Source organism: Mirounga angustirostris, unplaced genomic scaffold (assembly GCF_029215605.1).
Source record: "Mirounga angustirostris isolate CCGP_5_RB_7025 unplaced genomic scaffold, mMirAng1.0.hap1 SCAF_8, whole genome shotgun sequence".
In the NCBI taxonomy this organism is placed as follows: Eukaryota; Metazoa; Chordata; class Mammalia; order Carnivora; family Phocidae; genus Mirounga; species Mirounga angustirostris.
In genome coordinates, this window is record NW_026991716.1 from 3550458 (window position 1) to 3571339 (window position 20882).

At 43.5% G+C, this 20882-nt stretch overlaps 1 protein-coding gene across 6 annotated transcripts in view; it reads right to left on the reverse strand.

The window, feature by feature from the left end:
- The window catches only part of CARMIL1 (capping protein regulator and myosin 1 linker 1), a 307660-nt gene that overhangs the window by 52213 nt on the left and 234565 nt on the right, over positions 1–20882 (reverse strand). For all 6 annotated transcript variants that reach the window (XM_064597073.1, XM_064597072.1, XM_064597074.1 and 3 more), the window contains exons 27-29: positions 15710–15885; positions 11977–12064; positions 9348–9497 (exon numbers count right to left, since the gene is read on the reverse strand). In XM_064597073.1, the coding sequence (XP_064453143.1) occupies positions 9348–9497; positions 11977–12064; positions 15710–15885 (414 nt within the window). The remainder of the gene's footprint in view (positions 1–9347; positions 9498–11976; positions 12065–15709; positions 15886–20882) is intronic.

The following is a 20882-nucleotide window of genomic DNA, read 5'->3' on the forward strand; positions in this document are numbered from 1 at the left end:
CGTTTCTGGCAAGACCTGCCGTTCTCCCATATTCCTCAGCTTCACGGACTCCTTGCCACCTTAAAATAATATATAAACAAGCTAGCCCCCCGTGAGTCTCAAGACTTACGTGGTATGGCCTCCAGCCTCTTTGCCAACCCCCCATCCCTGCTGCACATAACGCTGCAACAGTTCCTCAATCTGCAACGTTCTCTCCTCGCTCTGAACCCGTGTGCGCCGCTCTCTGCCACGTTCACTTACTCATTCTCCTCCCAGCCAAGTTCTCTCTCAAATGCCATCTCTCTGTCCCAACAGTTACCGAGCGCCCACTATGTGCCAGGCATGATGCTCAGAACCTTGCTCCAGGATGCCTTCCCTGACAACGCCCCTCCCCCAGGCCGGGCCGGGCGACCTGCACTCTAGCAGAGCTCTAATAGTTCACTATCAATGTACAACCACCTCAAGCCCCAAATGAGCTGAGACCCATTTAGAACAGCAAGATTTGGGGGGAGAAAAAAAAGGAATAAATCAGGACCAAGAAGAAAAAAAATAAAGAAGCCCGAATTAAGGCTGCATACAATGAACTATACTTCTTCAGGCCCTAAACCCTTTTTTAGGTCAAGTGCACAGTGAGCTCTGAGGCCCTCGACGAAAGTGAGGCTTAAGTCATGGAGTAACGTGTTCGTGAGATAGGGAGCAAACCAGCAGCTCAGGATTTTCATCACTGCTGATAAAGACCTGCTATTTCTCCTGCATGTATTTGTAACAGAGGCACTCTGGGATGGAGTCAACAGTGACCATGACGTGTATATGGCAACAAGTTTTTTAGGGCTAGTTATTACGGCAGCCCTTACTGAAGCTCCAGGACACAATGCAGACACACACCTCAGCAATTGTCCAGAGGCCCAAAACAGCAGGAAGAAAGGGGCAAGTCTGTTTAGCCGAGACCTTCAAGGGCACCAGGTCCTCTCCCACCGCTGGATCTCTGCTCAGGCCCTGCCTGGGCCCCACTGCCCGGGGAAGAGTAGGTCGGGGTGAGGGGCTGTGTGTGCCTAGTGCTGGGGGCAAGCTGAACCACAGCGGGGAAAGTGAGCTTCTGGTGATGAATGTTCCTCAAACGCCTTTGACCGTGACCCAGCTTTTTTATTTTTATTTTGTAGGTTTTACTTATTTATTTATTTTTAGGACTCTCTGCACCCAACATGAGGCACGAACTTCCAACCCCGAGATCAAGAGTCGCATGCTCTTCTGACTGAGCCGGCCAGGCGCCCCCTAGACTGTGATCCACCGTATATACGGAATGTATTTTATTCATGCCACGACCTGACATATGTGTACATGCATGTACAACTGAAACAAACATTTGGTGTAATCTGGTCTTTATATTCATACTTAGTGTTTCATTTCTGAGGTTTTTTTTTTAAACTCCTGGCCAGAACCATTACACTGACTTGATGAGTCACTTGTGGGCTGCGCTGAGGGTTGAAAGACGCATTCTGTGCTAATTCAAGCGTCTCTAGATGACCTCATTTCGGTGGCACATCTTTCCACACCCAAGCAAATACACGTGTGGGCTTCCCACAGATGCTAGTTCTGTGATGTGCAGAACGAGCTTTGCCACTTCTGCCTTTCAGCGCAGCAAACTTGCTGGGTGATGACGCTGGTTCCTTCACCTTCCATTTCTAGCACAGAGCCAAGAACAGCACTCACGATGGATGAACAATAAGCATTTACTGAATGAGTAAACGGCCCACTAGTCCGTATTTTTAGTTCAGGGAGTCTTTCGATAGCTCAAAACTACCTAAGACTTCATCATGGAGGACTCCTCCTGCCTCCTCCCGGGGCTCTCGGGCCAGCAGCCACCTTGATCCAGTCTTTTCCCCGCGCCCGTTCCTGGGTAAGCCAGCCGCCCTGAAGGACCGCTCACCTTCTTCGTTAGACACACACACTTAATATCTAAAGGCACTGTTCTCTAGGATTTGAATATGGTTTAATTCAGAAGTTAAAGAGGACATCTGGCCTTCGGTTTCCACTGGCAAGCAGTGATAATCTGGAGCTCTCTGACAGAAGAGAGAGGTTGTTAAACAAACACGCACACTCTGTAAACATGAGGTTTCTAAGGGCTGCAAAGTGGGATTGATTTTAGAGAAATCATCTAATATTGGCTCTACTGTACTAGCCCCAGGAGTTACTAAATCTGTGATTGCTTGTAAGGGACTGAACTAGTTAGGACTTGATTTTAAAAGGTCCTGTTCAAGGGAAGTGTAAGTGTACTCCTATGTCATCTACAAACCCACCCCCACCCCACCCCCGCACAGGTAAACAACGGAACGTTTTTTGTTTGTTTCATCAATCCACAGGCTATTAGGGTCCTTTGCTTAATTTAACTCATGAGGGAAACCAAAATTATCTTTTATAATTATCATTACATGTCCGGAATTAAGCTCAGAAGAATCATCACATCCTCTGCAAGTCAGCTGCCCAACTCAGAGGCTGGTTTTGGAATGCCCTGACTAGTCACAACTAGTTAATGTTCTAAGTCATTTTCGGGGGCGGGGGGATTTAATGAGTCCTCCCCGTCTTCTTCCTCAGGAGTTTGGTTCACACTGGGAGCAGTGGGGCCGTTCTGTCACCTGCCTGGAAAAGGTACAGGGATGACTACAGAAACGGGGTGTCACAGGGATTTTCCATGGGGTCTCCTTTGTCTCCTGGGGGCTGCTGAGGGTGGTCAATGCTGTGTGTTAAGCTTTCTAAAAAGGTTTTGGGGGCAGATCTCTAGGGGAGCTCCCTGGAATAGGGCCTCTGCAAATAGTATTGGTGCCAGTTAAAAATTAAAAAGTTAAGAAAACTGTCAGTCGTCAGGAAATGTTGACCTCTCGGGATTTGCGGGGCACCCCTGGCATTTCCACAAAGGTCTGCCACAGAAATTACTCGAAACTCTGAGGAACATACAACACCCATTCTAGCTGTACTATACTACAGTTTTGAAAATTAATATTTGGGGGCGCCTGGGTGGCTCAGTTGGTTAAGCAACTGCCTTCGGCTCAGGTCATGGTCCTGGAGTCCCGGGATCGAGTCCCGGGATCGAGTCCCACATCGGGCTCCCTGCTCGGCGGGGAGTCTGCTTCTCCCTCTGATCCTCCCCATCTCATGCTCTCTGTCTCCCATTCTCTCTCTCAGATAAATAAATAAAAAATCTTAAAAAAAAAAAAAAAAGAAAATTAATATTTGGAAATCAAGAGGTTTTCATAGGTCACTTTGCAGTGATTAAAAAGTGGTATCAATAAGAAAATGACATTACAGAATAAATAAAATTATAAGAGGAAGCTAACAACCAGGGCTTGAACAACTTCCTGTACCTACTTGGTATGCATGCAACTAATTTAAATGAGATATTGACTCAATAGTCTATACTTGGCAATATTGTTAATAGATTAGTTCTACAGGGGCACCTGGGTGGCTCAGTTGGTTAGGCGACTGCCTTCGGCTCAGGTCATGATCCTGGAGTCCTGGGATCGAGTCCCGCATCGGGCTCCCTGATCGGCAGGGAGTCTGCTTCTCCCTCAGACCCTCCTCCCTCTCATGCTCTCTGTCTCTCATTCTCTCTCTCTCAAATAAATAAATAAAATCTTAAAAAAAAAAAAAAGATTAGTTCTACTAACTAGTGGTACTTAAAATTGAGGTGATTTGTTTTTTTTTTTGAGGTGCTTTGTTTTTTAAAAAATATTTTGACCAAGACAAATGGATCTTCATTAAATTTTAATCTCTATTAAAAAGCTTAAAAATCAGGGACGCCTCGGTGGCTCAGTCGGTGAAGCATCTGCCTTTGGCTCATGTCATGGTCCCAGGGTCCTGGGATCCAGCCCAGTGTTGGGCTCCCTGCTCAGCGGGGAGTCTGCTTCTCCCTCTCCCTCTGCCCCTCCCCACTTTTCTCATGCTCTCTTTCTCAAATAAATAAAATCTTAAAAAAAAAAAAAAAGCTGAAAAATTATATATTAAAATTTGAGGCTGAATTTGTTAAGGGAAAATAATTGTTATTTTGTCATTGAAAAAAGGATTCACAAGGTGTACTCTAGAATAATTCAAGGCTTTTAAAATTCTTTTCCTAGGAAATATCAGTAAGTAGATGAACTGCTTCTCTGCATGAATATCTTTTGATTTAAAACGGGTATGACACTCATTAAAAGATCTGAAAGAATTACATACAATTAGTGAGCTAGTTATGCTAAGGAGCAGACACTGGGTCTTCACCCACTTGGCACGTGATCCTAAACCCTGAGCTTCTGTAATTTTTTAAAGGTGGTAAACTATATATAGCGATAAATTAAGAAGTAACTAATCAGTAGAATGCGAACTGCATCCTTCAATACCCCAAAGGCCAATGATAAAGTGAAGTTCAAAGAGACAGCTGGGAATACTGATTTCCTAAGAGCACCTGATAGCAGGAAAGAACAGATGGTCTATGGACAATCAAGAGGCTAAGTAAATATACGTTTCAGCAGGACAAAGAAGGCATGGGTGTTGAGATTATAAATCTAGGAAAGCTAATTAATCATTATCGCCACCAAAATAACACATGGAAAGGCAAGGAATATTCCAGGTAAGCCCAAAGTGGGCAGATGCATTTCTAACAATTGAGCGTGTCAGGATTTTTGACATAGCGGTTTCCAATCATGTTTAAAACCTGCAGGCTTACATTACAGTTATAGGGTACATGTCTTTCATTTGTGTTCCTGTTTACATATCAATTTAGTCTGGAATTAGTAAGCAGATATGCTACACAAAGCAATGCAAGTCTAATTAAATCTTACCGAAGCTTTAATTCTGGATGTAAGAAATACACCATATATGACATCCATCAAACGCAGAGACTACAATGCCAAACTGCCTGCCTTTGGGGGATCTCAGGCCACTTGAACAAGTTACTTAACTTTTCTATGCCTCAGTTTACCCACTTGTTAGACACAAGATATTAATGATATCTATCATTCATAGGTGGTTGAAAGGGCTGAACTGGTTACTCTTCATAAAGAGCTAGGAATAGTGCTCATCACATTACAGGGACTGCATCTAAGGGTTAAATAAATGACCAAGAAGGCTTTTTAAATCATCTGGTTTTCTGTCTGGAGTAAACTGACATCAGAATCTCTGGGGCTATGAGAGTGGACACAGACCGGAAAATGTCTGCAGGTTTTTCTCATAGTTCTTGTTCTATCCGGGACCCGCCCCCCACCCCCCATGACACCCACCACTTGAACTAGATAACTTCTTTGTTTCTTTCTAGCTAAAAGAAAAAGAGATAATTAGATTGAAGACAGTTTTTTAACTCTGCCCTTTTATTTAAAGAAAACTGCCTTTTCCTTCAACAATTATGAAATTAAGGTTGATGAGAAGGTCTCGGGCATCCTCCCTCCCCCCCACCAACTCCCTGGCCTGCCCTGCCAGCAGATAATAGGGCCTCTCAAACCACTCACTCATTCTAATTTCAGCCCTCACTTAGACAAAGAGTAAGTTTAAGCAATCAGCCATATATATTAAATTTGTTTCCATCTCCAAAAAGGCAACCCTTCAACTCGACTAATAAATTTCTACCTCTAATTTATGGCGCTAAACCTTCCTTAGTGTGATTATAACTATTGGTTCTTTACAGAGACATAAGGACTGAAATGGAATTGACTTTTGGACCAGGGAGACATGGAAGAAACATGATGATAAGATATCTGGGGGTAGGGAAAAAAGAGATGCCCAGATTGCCTACTAAGTTTGTTAAAGAAATGTTCAAAAATAGATTTAGCAGATGTCATGAACATCACAGGCAAAAAACGCCAGAATCCTGATTCTGTAAGTAGAATCTCTAAGGGAGAAGGTCGGTGATGAGTCCAAGTTCCTTTGGAATGCCCCCAGGGAAAGTGTCACAGGGCTCTGGGCTATCAACCCACATGTCAGTAATAGCAAAAGTTACAACACCGCACCTGACGGCGCTCTAGCTCTGGGTACGGCACAGGACTCACGATTCCACGTGGGGAAGCTATCTGCAGGCACGGAGGCGCTAGTCCTTCTGGGGCTCTTCCATACAACAGCTAACCTTGTATCCCGTCTTCCCGGATCACTTAAGCCAGAAACGCTGCCAAGGCGTGTGCACAGGCTCATTTAGAAAACCGAAACAAGGGTGCCTGGGTGGCTCAGTTGGTTAAGCGACTGCCTTCGGCTCAGGTCATGATCCTGGAGTCCCGGGATCGAGTCCCGCATCGGGCTCCCTGCTCGGCAGGGAGTCTGCTTCTCCCTCTGACCCTCCCCCCTCTCATGTGCGCTCTCTCTCTCTTTCTCGCTCTCTCAAATGAATAAATAAAAAAATAAAATCTTTAAAAAAAAACAAAAACAAAACAAATTAAATGTTTCTCCCTTGCAAACCTGTTCTTCAAACCCTTTTAAAATGGTGCCACATGAGGACCACAACTTGAATATTTGGTAATGGATGTCAACGAGAAACACAAACGATCTGCCGCTATTTGATTATGAAAGAGGCAGTGTGGGTAATTTTAAAAGGTGAGACGAATCCTCTGTTCCTTTCAAATTCGCTCTGAATTTGTGCCACTGGCTTAGGGTAAAAAGCCCAAAGCTCAGAAAATTGATTTTCTGTAGGAGAGGGCTCCCTGCACCCAGAGGACCTGCCACGGTGTAAAATGCGCTGTCTGTGGGTGGCTTAGGATATTATAATATATACATATATCAAATCATTATGTCGTACACCTAAAAGTAAAACAATGTTGGGATGCCTGGCAGGCTCAGTCAGTAGAGCCTATGACTCCTGATCTCAGGGGTCATGAGTTTGAGCCTCACACTGGGTGTAGAGTTTAATTTAAAAATAAGTAAGTAAAGGGGCACCTGGGTGGCTCAACTGCTTAAGTGTCTGACTCTTGATTTTGGCTCAGGGTCCTAGATTGGGCCCTGAGTGGGGCTCTGCGCTGGGCGTGGAGCCTGCTTAAGATTCTCTTTCCCTCTGCCCCTCCCCCCCACCAGTGCATGCTCTTTCTCCCAAATAAATAAATCTTTAAAAAAAAATAAGTAAATAAAACTAAAAGGGTATATGTTGATTTTATCTTAATAAAAAATAAATTTAAAGAAATGATTCCTCTCCTCTCCTCTTACCCCACCCACTTTAAGAACAACAACCACCGTTTTCTTTCACATGACAAAACCAAAGCAGTCAATCAAACAAAAATAAAGTTTACACAGTGAAACACCATCCTTACAGTAGCTAAGCCAGTCTTTCTTAGCCAACACTCTCTCATCCTAAACCACATAACTTACAAACGCAACAAAATACGTCATGAGCTCACGTTTTCTTTACTCCTTCCCAACTCACACATGACTGAATAATTCTGGCAGGAAATGTGACATGTAGAGTTAATTTTGAATCTTTAATTCATATCTATTTCCTATAACATACTTATTTTAAGGTTAAACTAAGAGCTTTCTGGAATAATCACCCTATGTTAACTTCCATTGCCTCAAGATGCAAAGTAAAAAAATACTAAAAATACATTTTACAATATACTAGACAAGTTATTAAAAAACTTGATAATTCCCCCTACATAGACCAAATACAGTTGTAAGTTTACATGTTATATAGCAAATTATTTGTCATCTTTCACTATACTAGAATGTTATTTGAAATCTAGGATTATATTTTTGGCTTTCTTTGCTAGCCTCCTTGTATATGATAGGGTTTTATCTGGAGGGTTCTCAATTATTTTATTCACAGACTTTAACAGGTAACAATGGCTGGCTTATAAATAAGGAACTACTTAAAGCATTACCTTTTCTTCTGGGCTAGAAAAATCACAGCAGGCACATCAAATCCTTGGTTTTCAAAGTTAAAAACAAGTATCATTCCTGACAATGGCTGAATCTAAAAATTACTAGAATTATTAGCTGATGTAGAAACATTTGGGCAAGGAAGTAGCCCAGAGGTTGTCTAGCAGCACTCTCTCAGATTTTGAGGAATTCCTAAAAGATGAATTATTTTAGTGAAACATAAAAATATTGAGAGGCACATACAACTGTTTTTACAGTAAAGAAGTAACTAATACTAATAATGCAAATTCTAAAATAATGAAATAGGAACTTAAGTAAAATTGTCCTCAGAGGGGAAAAAACATCAACATACTGAACACCCTAGTTACGTGGCCAGATGGATACACCATGTGAAATTCAGAAAGTGAGTTAGGAATCAAGACCTACTCCTAGGTAGACACTAGGTGCATATTGCATCTTCTAAAGCACATCGCATCAAGGGAATTAAACAGAATATAAACTAAATGGGAAATGCAAATATAAGAGGATACCCCCAAACTGTGTAAATTAAAAACGGGAAAAAGCACCAGAGGAAATAAAAGTGATAGGACCAAGACAGAAATAGTTATCCTACATATTTTGTGTGGGAAAAAGTCCTCCCCACATTCCTAATGGCTTACTTAAAAATATTTTCTTGCCACAAATGACCTTCAAAAGTTAAATAATCAATTTCTCCTAATGAATTTAGGAATTTTTTCCACTGAAGCTACAGGGGCAGATCTAGGTATTATGCTCACTGTAACTTCCACAACTTTTCCTTGGGAGGGGGTATGGAAGTACTCTTTAAGAAAAGTTTTAAGAAACAAAAAATCCCCCAAAAAACGAGCAAAGGAGAAAAAGGGAGAGACAAACCAAGAAACAGATTCTTAACTCTAGAGAACACACTGATGGTGACCAGAGGGGAGGTGGGGGGGGGATGGGGGAAACAGGTGATGGGGATGAAGGAGGGCACCTGTTGTGATGAGCGCTGGGTGATATATGGAAGTGCTGAATCACTATATTGTAACCCCTGAAATTAATATTACGCTGAATGTTAATTACACTGGAATACAGAATAGAATAAAATGAGGGGCGCCTGGGTGGCTCAGTCGTTAAGCGTCTGCCTTCAGCTCGGGTCATGATCCCAGGGTCCTGGGATCGAGCCCCGCATCGGGCTCCCTGCTCCGCGGGAAGCCTGCTTCTCCCTCTCCCACTCCCGCTGCTTGTGTTCCCTCTCTCGTTGTCAAATAAATAAAATCTTTAAAAAAAAAAAAATAGAATAAAATGAAATAAAGTGAAGCTTTACAAAATTACAAATCCAAAGTAAGGTACAGGGCCTCAGTGGGGACCTGAGGCTTCAGCTTCATTAGCTTCGTTAACAGTCTCTGTAAGCAACAAGTTTCTGAAAGAATGATCTCTGGGAGGGAGTTCTATTTGGTCTGGTTTGTAATGGTGACATCTCCAAAAAAAAAAAATCAGTAGCAAAGCCCAGTGGGGATGGGGTAGTGGTGTCACCAAAGGACGTGTCTTACCATACAAGTATCCAGATCTTCCAAACGTTCCATCTCCGTGAGTTCCTCCACCGTCATGACAGAGCGCTTAGCTGGCTTCTCTTCAGCCAGCTCAATCTCTAAGGTCTCTGGCTGAGCAACGGTCTTGGCCCGTCTGCTGAAATGGTCAGCCTAAGAGAGTCAAGGAGAAGAAGCACCAGAGGCAAGAAGGGAAGAGCATGTTAGCTGAATTCTGGAAGATACCTGCCACAAGGTGGCGCGGTGAAGGAGTCTATGTGCCTGCGGTTACGGACAATTCTCAATACATTCACACTACAGTAACTCACCTCTTATTACCTCTTATTATCTTTGGAGGGTGGATTGTCTTAAGCAAGAAATCATAAAACCTCCTTTAGTAAAATACAAGAATACTTAGTGTAGAAGAAAATAGGAGTGTTCTTTTCATTAATTTTATTTCATAGTTCCTCCTAAATAATTTCTTTCTATATCTAGTGCTTTAAAAGTATCTAATTAGGGGAAATAAAATGATTCCAACCTTTCCTGTTTTTAAAGGGCTGAAAGGAAGGAAATTGCTAACAGCTTTCATTGTTTTCAGGTAATGAACACCGTATGTGATAGGATTTATTAATTTCCACTGTTATGCTTTAGGTAAACCTAAAAACATTAATGATAAGAGGTAGAATAAACTGGGCTGAAGTTAATAAACTCTAGTGCTGGGCTGACTCATCACCAGGAACTTTGATTTAATTCTTTGGAAAGATCAGAACCAGCTGACAATACCGTGGAACCACTGGCGACACTTCGAAACTTAAATTGGAGAATATATTCATGTAATTGGAATGTCTTTGAAAACAAAATTTCATTTTTTAGATACGATTCCTTTCACACAGCAGTTAAGCTCTCTTCTTACAACCCAAATCAGTAGAATATTAAAACAAAGTTCAATACAAAAGTGCACCCACATAGCTCATTTTTAAATGGTATAAAAAAAAAAGTCGGTATTTTTCTGAGTAAATTCTTCAAAGAAAGACAAATGCCAAAAAAGTGAACAATTCAGCCGTTCAGTGTGGTGCTCACGTGCAATCATGTTGATACAGTATCAGGGGCATCTTGAGGCCGTCCCTGCAGCCGTGGGTTATTGAGAAATCGTTTCTATAAAGGATGCTCCACTGAGTTTGTTTCTGCTTATTTAAAAAAAAAGGAAAAGTCTGACTTGGGAGCTCTAGACACTAACATAGGCCTTTCCTTTTTTTGAAAGATTTTATTTATTTATTTGACAGAGAGAGACACAGCGAGAGAGGGAACACAAGCAGGGGGAGAGGGAGAGGGAGAAGCAGGCTCCCCGCCGAGCAGGGAGCTCTATGCGGGGCTCGATCCCAGGACCCTGAGATCATGACCTGAGCCGAAGGCAGATGCCCAACGACTGAGCCACCCAGGTGCCCCTAACATAGGCCTTTTCTGTGCCACAAACCAGAAGCTAGTGCTTCTTAAAGTCTCTGGGGTGATGAACCAGTTTTCTATATTTCCAGTTTGCCACACACCGGTATATTGGTAAAGTACAATAAAAATGAAACTTTAGAGAAATAACATGTGTTTGCATATTGTGGCCATCTCCAGTTGCTCTAGAAATTTCTCCACGTTTCCTCTTGGTTGGTGACCTTGTCAGGCACAGGTCCCCGGTGGTGAGTGGGCCAGCTCCAGCCCATGGGCAGTATTTTCAGTGACGCTGCGAGAGACTGCTGTCCTATCTTTTCAATTTTAGAGGACAGCCTACCCATTTTTCTGAAATATTCATGTTGTCTGCCTCGTGGAGAAGCCATGGTTACTGTTCTTCCCACTGAGGTGCTCCCTGGCATCACCGACAATTCCATGCCATAAAGCCTGAATGCACTCTCTCCAGCCTGCACTTAATTTGAAATGTTTCTCCGGGGAAAATGTCATAACTTGCTCAAGAGATTCGTACCACAGCACATTGCTAAAATGTTCGCGACGCAAGATGTAAGGAGTAACGAAACCTTCATCTGTGCCTCAGAGGACTTCCTGAAGTTGAAAACACATGAAGTTTCTCATCTATTTTTTATATGCAGTGAGATTGGAAGTAAAGTCTTCTACCTCAATAAAACCAGTCTCTAGACGAAGACAATTTGTGTCTTTACCTCGGTTATATCCAAGAGGCCTGGCTGGGCACGTGGCAGCTACCGATCCCTAGAATGTGTCCATTTTACTCTGGCCTTTTCTTTGGACTCCAAATATTCCCCTCCCCTCACCCCGTGTTTTCAGGAATAGTCCATTCCCACATGATCATGTTGAAGAGCAACAAAATAAGCACACAAAAATTAAATAATCTAAAATACCTTAATTTTAGATCTCGGTTTCAGCATTATTAACAAAACTTTTGGTCTGCGTTATAAATGCACAACAGAATTTCTCAATACCATCACGTCCCTGTTCCCCTTCCATTCCCTCTGGAGAGATTCTAACATATTCTAGAATTGTCTGGAAGCAATGTAGGAGAGGAAAAGTAGGATCGTGGCCATAAAGCTGCAAAGGAGTAAGATGCAGGAAAGAAGCGGCATCCCCAACCTGGAGCCTGCCCAGCATCACGGCGGACCGCACTGGGAGTCCCACTCCGGACGTGCACAGCACTCACCAGTCTATGATGGCAGTGTGAGAGTGCATCCAGGATTTCATCCACAATCCGATCGGACAGGAAGGAGGCCACTGTCAGCTTCACTTCACTATGTGAAAAGCAAAAGGACACGGTAGCATTTAAATTTGTGCAACATCACCCATCGCTGATGCCATGTTGATAAGGTCAACTGTGATTCCACTTCTGTCTTTGAAAACGGAACAGAAGAACGTGTGAACAGGGCTAAGGACTTCCAAAAATAAGCCTTAAACACTGCCATAAACACACAGGTAATAATAGACTTGCTTGACCAATTTCAACCTGCCTCTGCAATCTCAAAACTCAAGATTTAGTGGTAGAAATGAAAAACGTCTGGATAAAGACAAACTTAATGGGAACCAGATGTACCGTGTGGTGAGGAACAGTTCTTCCACTGACATAAAGGAAAACAAACCTGGGCTGGAGTAAATTAAGAAAGTCTAGTCTGATTGTTAAACTTGGGTTATTACTTTAATATGCATGTCCCCCGCCTTAAAAAAAAATACAAAACTTTTTACCAATCCAATGGTACCATATTGAGGTGCTTCTGCTGTACTCCCTGTCTTACTTCAAACTGTTACAAATTCACTGTTCTCTTGCCTTTTATGAACAGAGGTTACCAAAACATGCAGTTTCGGTGTCTCTCACCTGACCTTAAGAAGGTGTCCAGTCAACTGAAAGTAACCCACTAGTTTTGGAGTTTTCACTAATAAACAAGTCAGCCACGAGGGTCTCTGTCAGATAGCTGGTACTTCAGTCTGCATTTTAGTTATTTGGTATTCCCAAGAATTCAAATTCTACCCGTGTGTCTTCAGTCTGAATAATCCTACTGAAATGCACGTATGTACAAACGGACATAAATGCACAATACAGTTGAAGGTGAATGTGCTGGAGAGAGAGAACCACGCTCCAATATCGCCTCGTAAGTTCAGTCTACTTTTGAAGTCAAGAATTTTCAAGTTTTTAGAGCAGGGAAAGGAGTTACCAAAATATATTTAATCCTAAAACCAAGGTTGAAAGTATATTTGGGTAACAGGGAAAAACCTTTCTAACCTAAAGGCAGTAATTTGCATTGAGATTTTTTTCTGGCAAGGCAGATTTCGGATGGCAGGGAGAAATGGCGGCACCAACTCTTTGATGTCTACATTAGAGATTTTCCTAGGCTAAAGATAAAAGGATGTTTCTTTAATTCCTGTCCCCAAAACAAGGTCTTGGGAGCTACTGGGCTTATCTAATACTTTACTTTATTTTTCCCCAGAGGTGTCTGCTGATAAGATTCACCTGGGTCTCATTAAAAATACAGATTACTGGGTGGGAGGATGGGTTAGCCTGGTGGTGGGTATTGAGGAGGGCACATTCTGCATGGAGCACTGGGTGTTGTGCACAAACAATGAATCATGGAACACTTCATCTAAAACTAATGATGTAATGTATGGGGATTAACATAAGAATAAAAAAAATAAAGAAAAAAAAAGAAGATAGCAGGAGGGGAAGAATGAAGGGGGGAAATCGGAGGGGGAGACCAACCATGAGAGACGATGGACTCTGAAAAACAAACAGGGTTCTAGAGGGGAGGGGGGTGGGAGGATGGGTTAGCCTGGTGGTGGGTATTGAGGAGGGCATATTCTGCATGGAGCACAGGGTGTTATGCACAAACAATGAATCATGGAACACTGCATCTAAAACTAATGATGTAATGTGTGGGGATTAACATAAGAATAAAAAATAATAATAATAAAAAAAATAAAAATACAGATTACTGGGTCCCACCCCAGATTTGGGGGTGGGGGTGAAGGGGGGTGGGGACTGGGATTCTAATTTTGACAAGCACTTCCTCTCATTCTTTCAGGCATGTTTGGGAATTTTACTTCTTCATAAAACTATAGAATCGGTCGTTTTCTCTCTCTCTCCCCTGCCCCACCAAGTTGGGGAGGGATGGTTTATCTGTTTCAAACTGTAGGACCAAAAAAGATCCTTTAAAGTGCACCAAAAAAAAAAAAAAAAGTTTCAGGATTGTGCTATCATTTTGTTACTGGATGATACGCTTCCTTATGGAACTTCCAAACTATGAACTTTTTAGAGGAATTCCACTTAACCTGCGTGGGCACAGCTGTATCTGGATGTAGACACAAGTGTGGACATTTGTATTTTCATTCCATCAATGCTCCAAATAACACATTTTAAAAAGAAAAAGCAAAGCAAGGAGTTAATGAACACAGAAGTGATTCACTGATATAAGGAGTTCTAGCCTGCTGTTCACTTTTCAGAATTTGCCCATCTTCAAAAGAAGTGACCATATTTGACAGAATTTGGTACTCTTGTGAAGGCACCAGAATATGATCCCTTGGCAATTCAATCCATTAGGACAGAAGAATGGTGGCCAATGCATTTTTTCCTCCTCAATACTTCAGGGGCTTCAATAAAAATCCTAAAACTACGGGTTGCAGAACTATGTAAGCATACTTAGGGCTTGAGTCAGTAAAATCACTGATCTATGGGGTCCTGTAAATCTTCTAAATGGCCTTTCATTGTGCAAGTCTTACCATTTAGCTTTTATTTATTCATTTTTTTAAAGACTTTATTTATTTATTCATGAGAGACAGAGAGAGAGGCAGAGGCAGAGAGAGAAGCAGACTTCCCGCTGAGCAGGGAGCCCGATGTGGGACTCGATCCCAGGACCCTGGGATCATGACCTGAGCCGAAGGCAGACGCTTAACGACTGAGCCACCCAGGCGCCCTAGAGTTTTATTTTTAGAAACCCCAACACACACACAGGACAGCTGCACCTTAGACCCAAGATGGTCTCATCACTGCAGAATTCCTCAATCCTCAAAGTTCCATGATCTACCTTCCATATCTAGGTTGTAATATCATTTTTGGCTTATTTTAACTCTCACTTTTCTCATAGGTTCTCATTCGGCTACACATCACTTGTTCTTTGTTAACACAACGCCCACTTCTTCAGATAAAAGCTGGGGTTTTGTTTTTTGTGTGTTTTTGTTGTTGGTTGTTCCCCCCCCCCCCCACATCGAAGTCTTCTTATCAAGATTCAGAAACAGTTAAAAGGGGACATTTGAAAATATTTCTGAATTTGGTTACTAGTCTGCTGACTCCCCAGCGGAGAAACACGGAGAATTCGTGGAATATCATTCAGACTGCTAACCACCCCAGAGTTTCTAGGTGGAAATAGAGGAAAGTTTGTTTGGTGATCACGGCTTCTCAATATTTGTATCTTGGCGTATTTTTCCACCTTTTCCAAGCACAAATCAGCCAATAGTCGAGAGCAGCACCAGCACGTACACAGCATCCCGACCCACCACAGAACACAGGAGGCACCAGCCGGGAGGTCACAGCGGGCCCCTTTGCTTGTCTCTAGGCTGGGCATTTGCTCAGAACAGCCAACTTCAAGTTAGTAATTTTTGAAGGTGGAGGATACGCTTCAGGAGGAGAAAAAAAGGGATTACCAACAAGTACCCCCCTATTAAAAATCAAACACTTAAACGGAGCAGAGCGCTGCATGCTCTTCCGTAAGGCAGGCGTATCCGCGGCCGTCCTGTTTTGTTCATGTATAAACCTAGGCGTTTCCGCGCAGCCCGGTCAGTACACCACGACAGCCTACTGGACGTGTCTACGCCTTCTCCGCGGCTGGAGCCGACAGTAACGCTCCTCCCAGCTGCCTCGACTGCGGCCACACAAACTACAGTCGTAAACCTACCTAATCTTGTTAAGGATGTCAATGCCAGACTGCTCCAACAGCACGTTTTTCACAAAGGTACGCGGGATGGAAATCTTTTCAGTGCTGGCATGAATCAAGTCTTGTCGAATGTGGGCTTTCTTCATCACGTTGGGACAAAGGTTCTCGGCGGCATCGACCATGGACTCAAGCAACACCTGAAACACAGCACAGCGGACGGGAGAGGTGACGTCAGGGCACAGCGGAGGGGAGAGGTGACATCAGGGCACAGCGGGGGCGGGGGAGAAGTGACGTCAGGGCACAACGGAGGGGAGAGGTGACATCAGGGCACAGCGGGGGCGGGGGAGAAGTGACGTCAGGGCACAGGGGAGGGGAGAGGTGACATCAGGGCACAGCCGAGGGGAGAGGTGACGTCAGGGCACAGCGGAGGGGAGAGGTGACGTCAGGGCACAGCGGAGGGGAGAGGTGACGTCAGGGCACAGCGGAGGGGAGAGGTGACATCAGGGCACAGCCGAGGGGAGAGGTGACATCAGGGCACGGGGGGGGCGGGGGAGCGGTGCCATCAGGGCACAGCGGGGGGGGGAGAGGTGACGTCAGGGCACAGCAGGGGGGAGAGGTGACGTCAGGGCACAGCGGGGGGCGGGGAGAGGTGGCGTCAGGGCACAGCGGGGCAGGGGGGAGAGGTGCCATCAGGGCACAGTGGGGTGGGGGGGGCGTCAGGGCACAGCGGAGGGGAGAAGTGCAGTCAGCACAGGGTGGGAGTGGGGGGCAGAAAGCTGGGAGCTGGTTATACATGACGCTAAGCCCTCTGAGAACAGGGACATGAGTGTCCCGGGGCACGACCAAGGATTCTGAGCCGCTTCGGGGGCACCTGTGCCTGCTGGATGATCGCGGATGTCCGGTTATCGCTTTAAATCACCCGCAGACCCACCCGAGCTTCGGGCTGGCATCTGAAGGGTCACGGTGTGCGCGCTGCACGTAATACCAAGGCGATCGGCGGAAGATGAAAGAAGACACGTATCAAACCTTTATACACCAACTTACCACACCAGACTGTTCTCCCTGCTGCTAGAAAAGAAAGTGACAGATACCCCTAGAAAATATATCGAACATGAACTCTTGCGTGATTTTGCAAATCACAGAAACCCCAAATTGAACCCTTCAATAGCTCTGTCAAAACATGGATACTGAAAAAACCCACGGATGTATGCTTTTAAAAGAAAAGCTTTAGTTTTAAGTGAAGTTACAATTGTTACAACACGAAATAGCATGAATGACAAACAAAAACATTTACCGGGCACTTGACAAAGAACAATCAAAACTCTAGAGTTTGCCAAATGTTTCTGCACATTTTATCCTTTGGACACCTGTGAAGATGGGGGAGAGGGGTGCTTTTCGTGTGATCCCCATTTTGAAGTTGAAGAATGCGAGCTAGGGGAAGTTAAATCATTTGCCGGAGAAGGAAGACATGGCTGGGAAGTGTGGAAAAGGCATAATACGCATCAGCGTGAGACCGAAATTTGAATCCTAGCTCAGGGACACTGGGCTGTTACTGATTTCCCGATTTTATTTTCCTCCTATATAAAATGGCAAATAAAAAAGTTCTTGCCTCCCAAGATTATTGAAGATAAAATGACATTACGTGTGTGAAGCATTCAGTATAACGCCCAGTACACGATAAAAATTCAGCCTGTCACAGATAATATTACAAATGTTTCCAAAGATGCTACTTTCAACAACAAGCTCTCAGTTTGGGAAAGCCAGCTTGATCCCATTACTAGTCCAGTGAGAACGAGGACGAATGACGCACTATTATGGGCAGACTGGTCCAGGGCTCTGTCCGCTCCCGCACTCACCTACAGGCCCCCCCCCCAGTCCGCTCCCGCACTCACCTATAGCCCCCCCCCCCCCCGTCTGCTCCCGCACTCACCTACGGGTCCTCCTCCCCCCCCCCCATCCGCTCCCGCACTCACATCCCACACTCAAGTACAGGCCCATCCCACACGTAACACCCCTCATTCTGCTGCGGGATGAGCAGTAGAGCACAGCAGGATGTTTATAAAGATCTCGTGGAAAACCGGGGACGGGGAGGCAACCACCTGGGACGTTTCCAAAAGAAACTCATATTTTGACAGCGCCCTGTCCCTACTATAACGCTAATTACTGATTTCTCACGTAATTCCAAGAAAGCTGCAAGCAATGCAAGTAAGTCAGTTAAGACAAATTATTTTCCTCTTTGGCATTAGAACAAACACACTCTGGTCCAGACTGTGCAGCGCCCAGCACTCCTGATCAGAAAAACCTCAGGTATCAACATGCTATTTGGATTCTGTTAAGTTCATCAATATGTTTGTGACTTTTGGGAAGGTTCCTCTGCATGACAGTGCAAATTCGGCTAGAATGACTCTCACACCTAGAGAGGAGGCTTGGCTTCCAGTGTAGACCCTGACATAAATTTCTGTGGAATGTTATCACAGAATAACTTTGCAGATCTCTGCATTCTCGCTACAAAGTCATTTCTCAGGCCTCTTTCTGCTCTACAAATTGATAACTGCATGGCTTAACCCTATAGAAAGGAATTTCAGCCTGCCCTAGGCATTCGATTCAACAGAGGCTTTGTAGTGAGTCTCCTACCACCCCCCTCTAGCCCACCACTGACCAACATAACAATAAAGCACTTTATATTCCACCAAAGAATATCATCCATGGTAGCCTTTGATCCATATAACAACCTTGTAAGTGAAGGCTGGTTTTCACAAACCCATTGTATAGCTAAGGAAATCGGGTCTTGGAGAAGAGAAGTGACTTGCTTGAGCTCACTTAGCTGGTTAATGGAACAGGTGAGGTGGGGACTCAGATCTTCTGTTCCCTACTCCAGCCACCCTCTTCCAATGCCCCTGCCTGTTGTCCAGAGGAACGTCCTTTTCCTTTCTCTTTATAACCTACAGTTTTCATCCCCTGTTCCCTTGGGTTAATGGTACCCAAGGCTATCATGGTAGACATTCTGGTGATGGGGCTGGTAGAAAGGGGAGAAAAAATGTCAGGGTAGGTTTGCAATGGAGCCTCTGACCACTTCTTGGTGTTCAGCCCAGCTCAGATCCTAAAACAGCATCTCCTTCCAAGTATCATGGCCTTCTGCACACCAAGCCATATTCTTCAACATCTATCCTTCCCACGGCTTCAAACTACTACCTACATTCCAACGATTCTTAATCAAATGTTTATCTACAACCACCTACATAATTCATACCATACATACAAAATGCAGTCTAAGCATTTTCTACCATGGAAAGATGAATTGTAACACACCATCCTCCTCTTACCCTCCACTAAACAATAACTACAACAGCAAAATCAACCATGTTTGCAAAGTTTTGTTGTGATGGGACCAGACTAGATCAGAAATTTGAGAGTCTCCTTAGACTCGACTTACCTCAACCCCGTCCACCACATCTACCTCTAAAACATGTTAAATTTACTCCTACATGCTTCCTCAAAAGTAGAAATATGTCAGAAGATTATTCATTAGCACAGAATAGAAATCTCTGGGGGCACCTGGGTGGCTCAGTCGTTAAACGTCTGCCTTCGGCTCAGGTCATGATCCCGGGGTCCTGGGTTCGAGCCCCACATCCAGCTCCCTGCTCGGCGGGAAGCCTGCTTCTCCCTCTCCCACTCCCCCTGCTTGTGTTCCCTCTTCGCTGTCTCTCTCTCTGTCAAATAAATAAATAAAATCTTAAAAAAAAAAAAAAAAAGAATAGAAATCTCTGAAATATCTAGTACTGCTCAACTTGCTAGCTTCATTTCTTGTCATATTTCTATATTCCCCTTATAACTATTCCCATTCAATTACAGTTGTAGTTCCCTACATGATGGCCCAGGCTCTGTCTCCTGGCTTTGCACACATCATTCTCCTGGCCTGGAATCCTTCTTTTTCCCTCTGTAGCCAGAATAAATGGTCTATACTCCACACTCACCTCAGCTCAAGCGTTACCTGTCTGAAGAGACCTTCTTGCTCTTCTCCCCTTATGCCCTTTACACCCCAAGCTTTGATGACACTCTTTGGTAATCGTATAGCATCCGGTGGGGGCCTCAGAAATTAAATGTGTCATAAAATGGTCAAGAATGTAGCACCTTTTAACCACTTGGGGGTGTGAAAGAACCCCTTTGAGAATCTGATGAACACCATCCAGAAGAATTAGTATAAAATTTTGCATGTAATTTTAGAAGTTCATGGAGAGCTAGAGGCACCAAACTCTAGATATACAACTTGTACGATGGCAATTGTGAAATCCTATACTTTATTGCCAGGGCCTAGCACACTTCTTGGAACAATCTCTAAAAAACATATGAAAGTATTACGAGCCCAGGGACTCACTGAATGTGGGTACTAAACAGTCCATCTTTTCTCTATTAATCTCTTTGTTGCATTGGTTTGTCTACCTCTGCATACTGTCCTAAATGCAGGTACTGAACAATCCATCGTTTCTCTACTAGTCTCTCTGTTACACTGATTTGTCTACCTCTGCATTCTATCCTAATTATGATATGCCTTAATATATGCCAGGGCAAGACTACCAACCATCTTGTTTTTCTTCATAAGTGTCTGAGCTATTTTTGAGCACTGATTTCCCATATATTCAGAATTAGCTTTGTCAATTTCTGTTAAAAACCTGTTGGAGTTTTTACTGAATTGTATCCAATAATAGATGAGTTTGGGAAAAACTGACATCCTGTGATACCGTCTCTTCTATCCATAAACCTGACACGTAGTTTACTTTTAGACTTTCTTTAAAGACCTTCAGTCAAGTTTTTATAATTTTTCATCACTGAGGTGTTAAACATCTTTTTTTAAATTTATTCTTAGGTACCTTAGATTTTTCTGTTGCTATTTTAAATGGTTAATTATTTCTAATGATATGTTTGAACTAATTGCTGCTGATATATAGAAATGCAATCCGTTTTTACATTTTGGTCTTTCTCCAGCAACTTTATAGTACTAATCCTAATAATGTACCTGCAGAATCTTTTGGGGTTTCTATGTGGACCATCATAAAATCATAAAATGTGTAAATCAGAATAATTTTCCTTCCTTCTTAATCCTTACAATTCTCATTTCTTTTGCTTGTGATATTGCACTGGCTAAGATCTTTAATAGAATGAATAGAAATGGTGGTAACAGACATCTTTGCTTTAC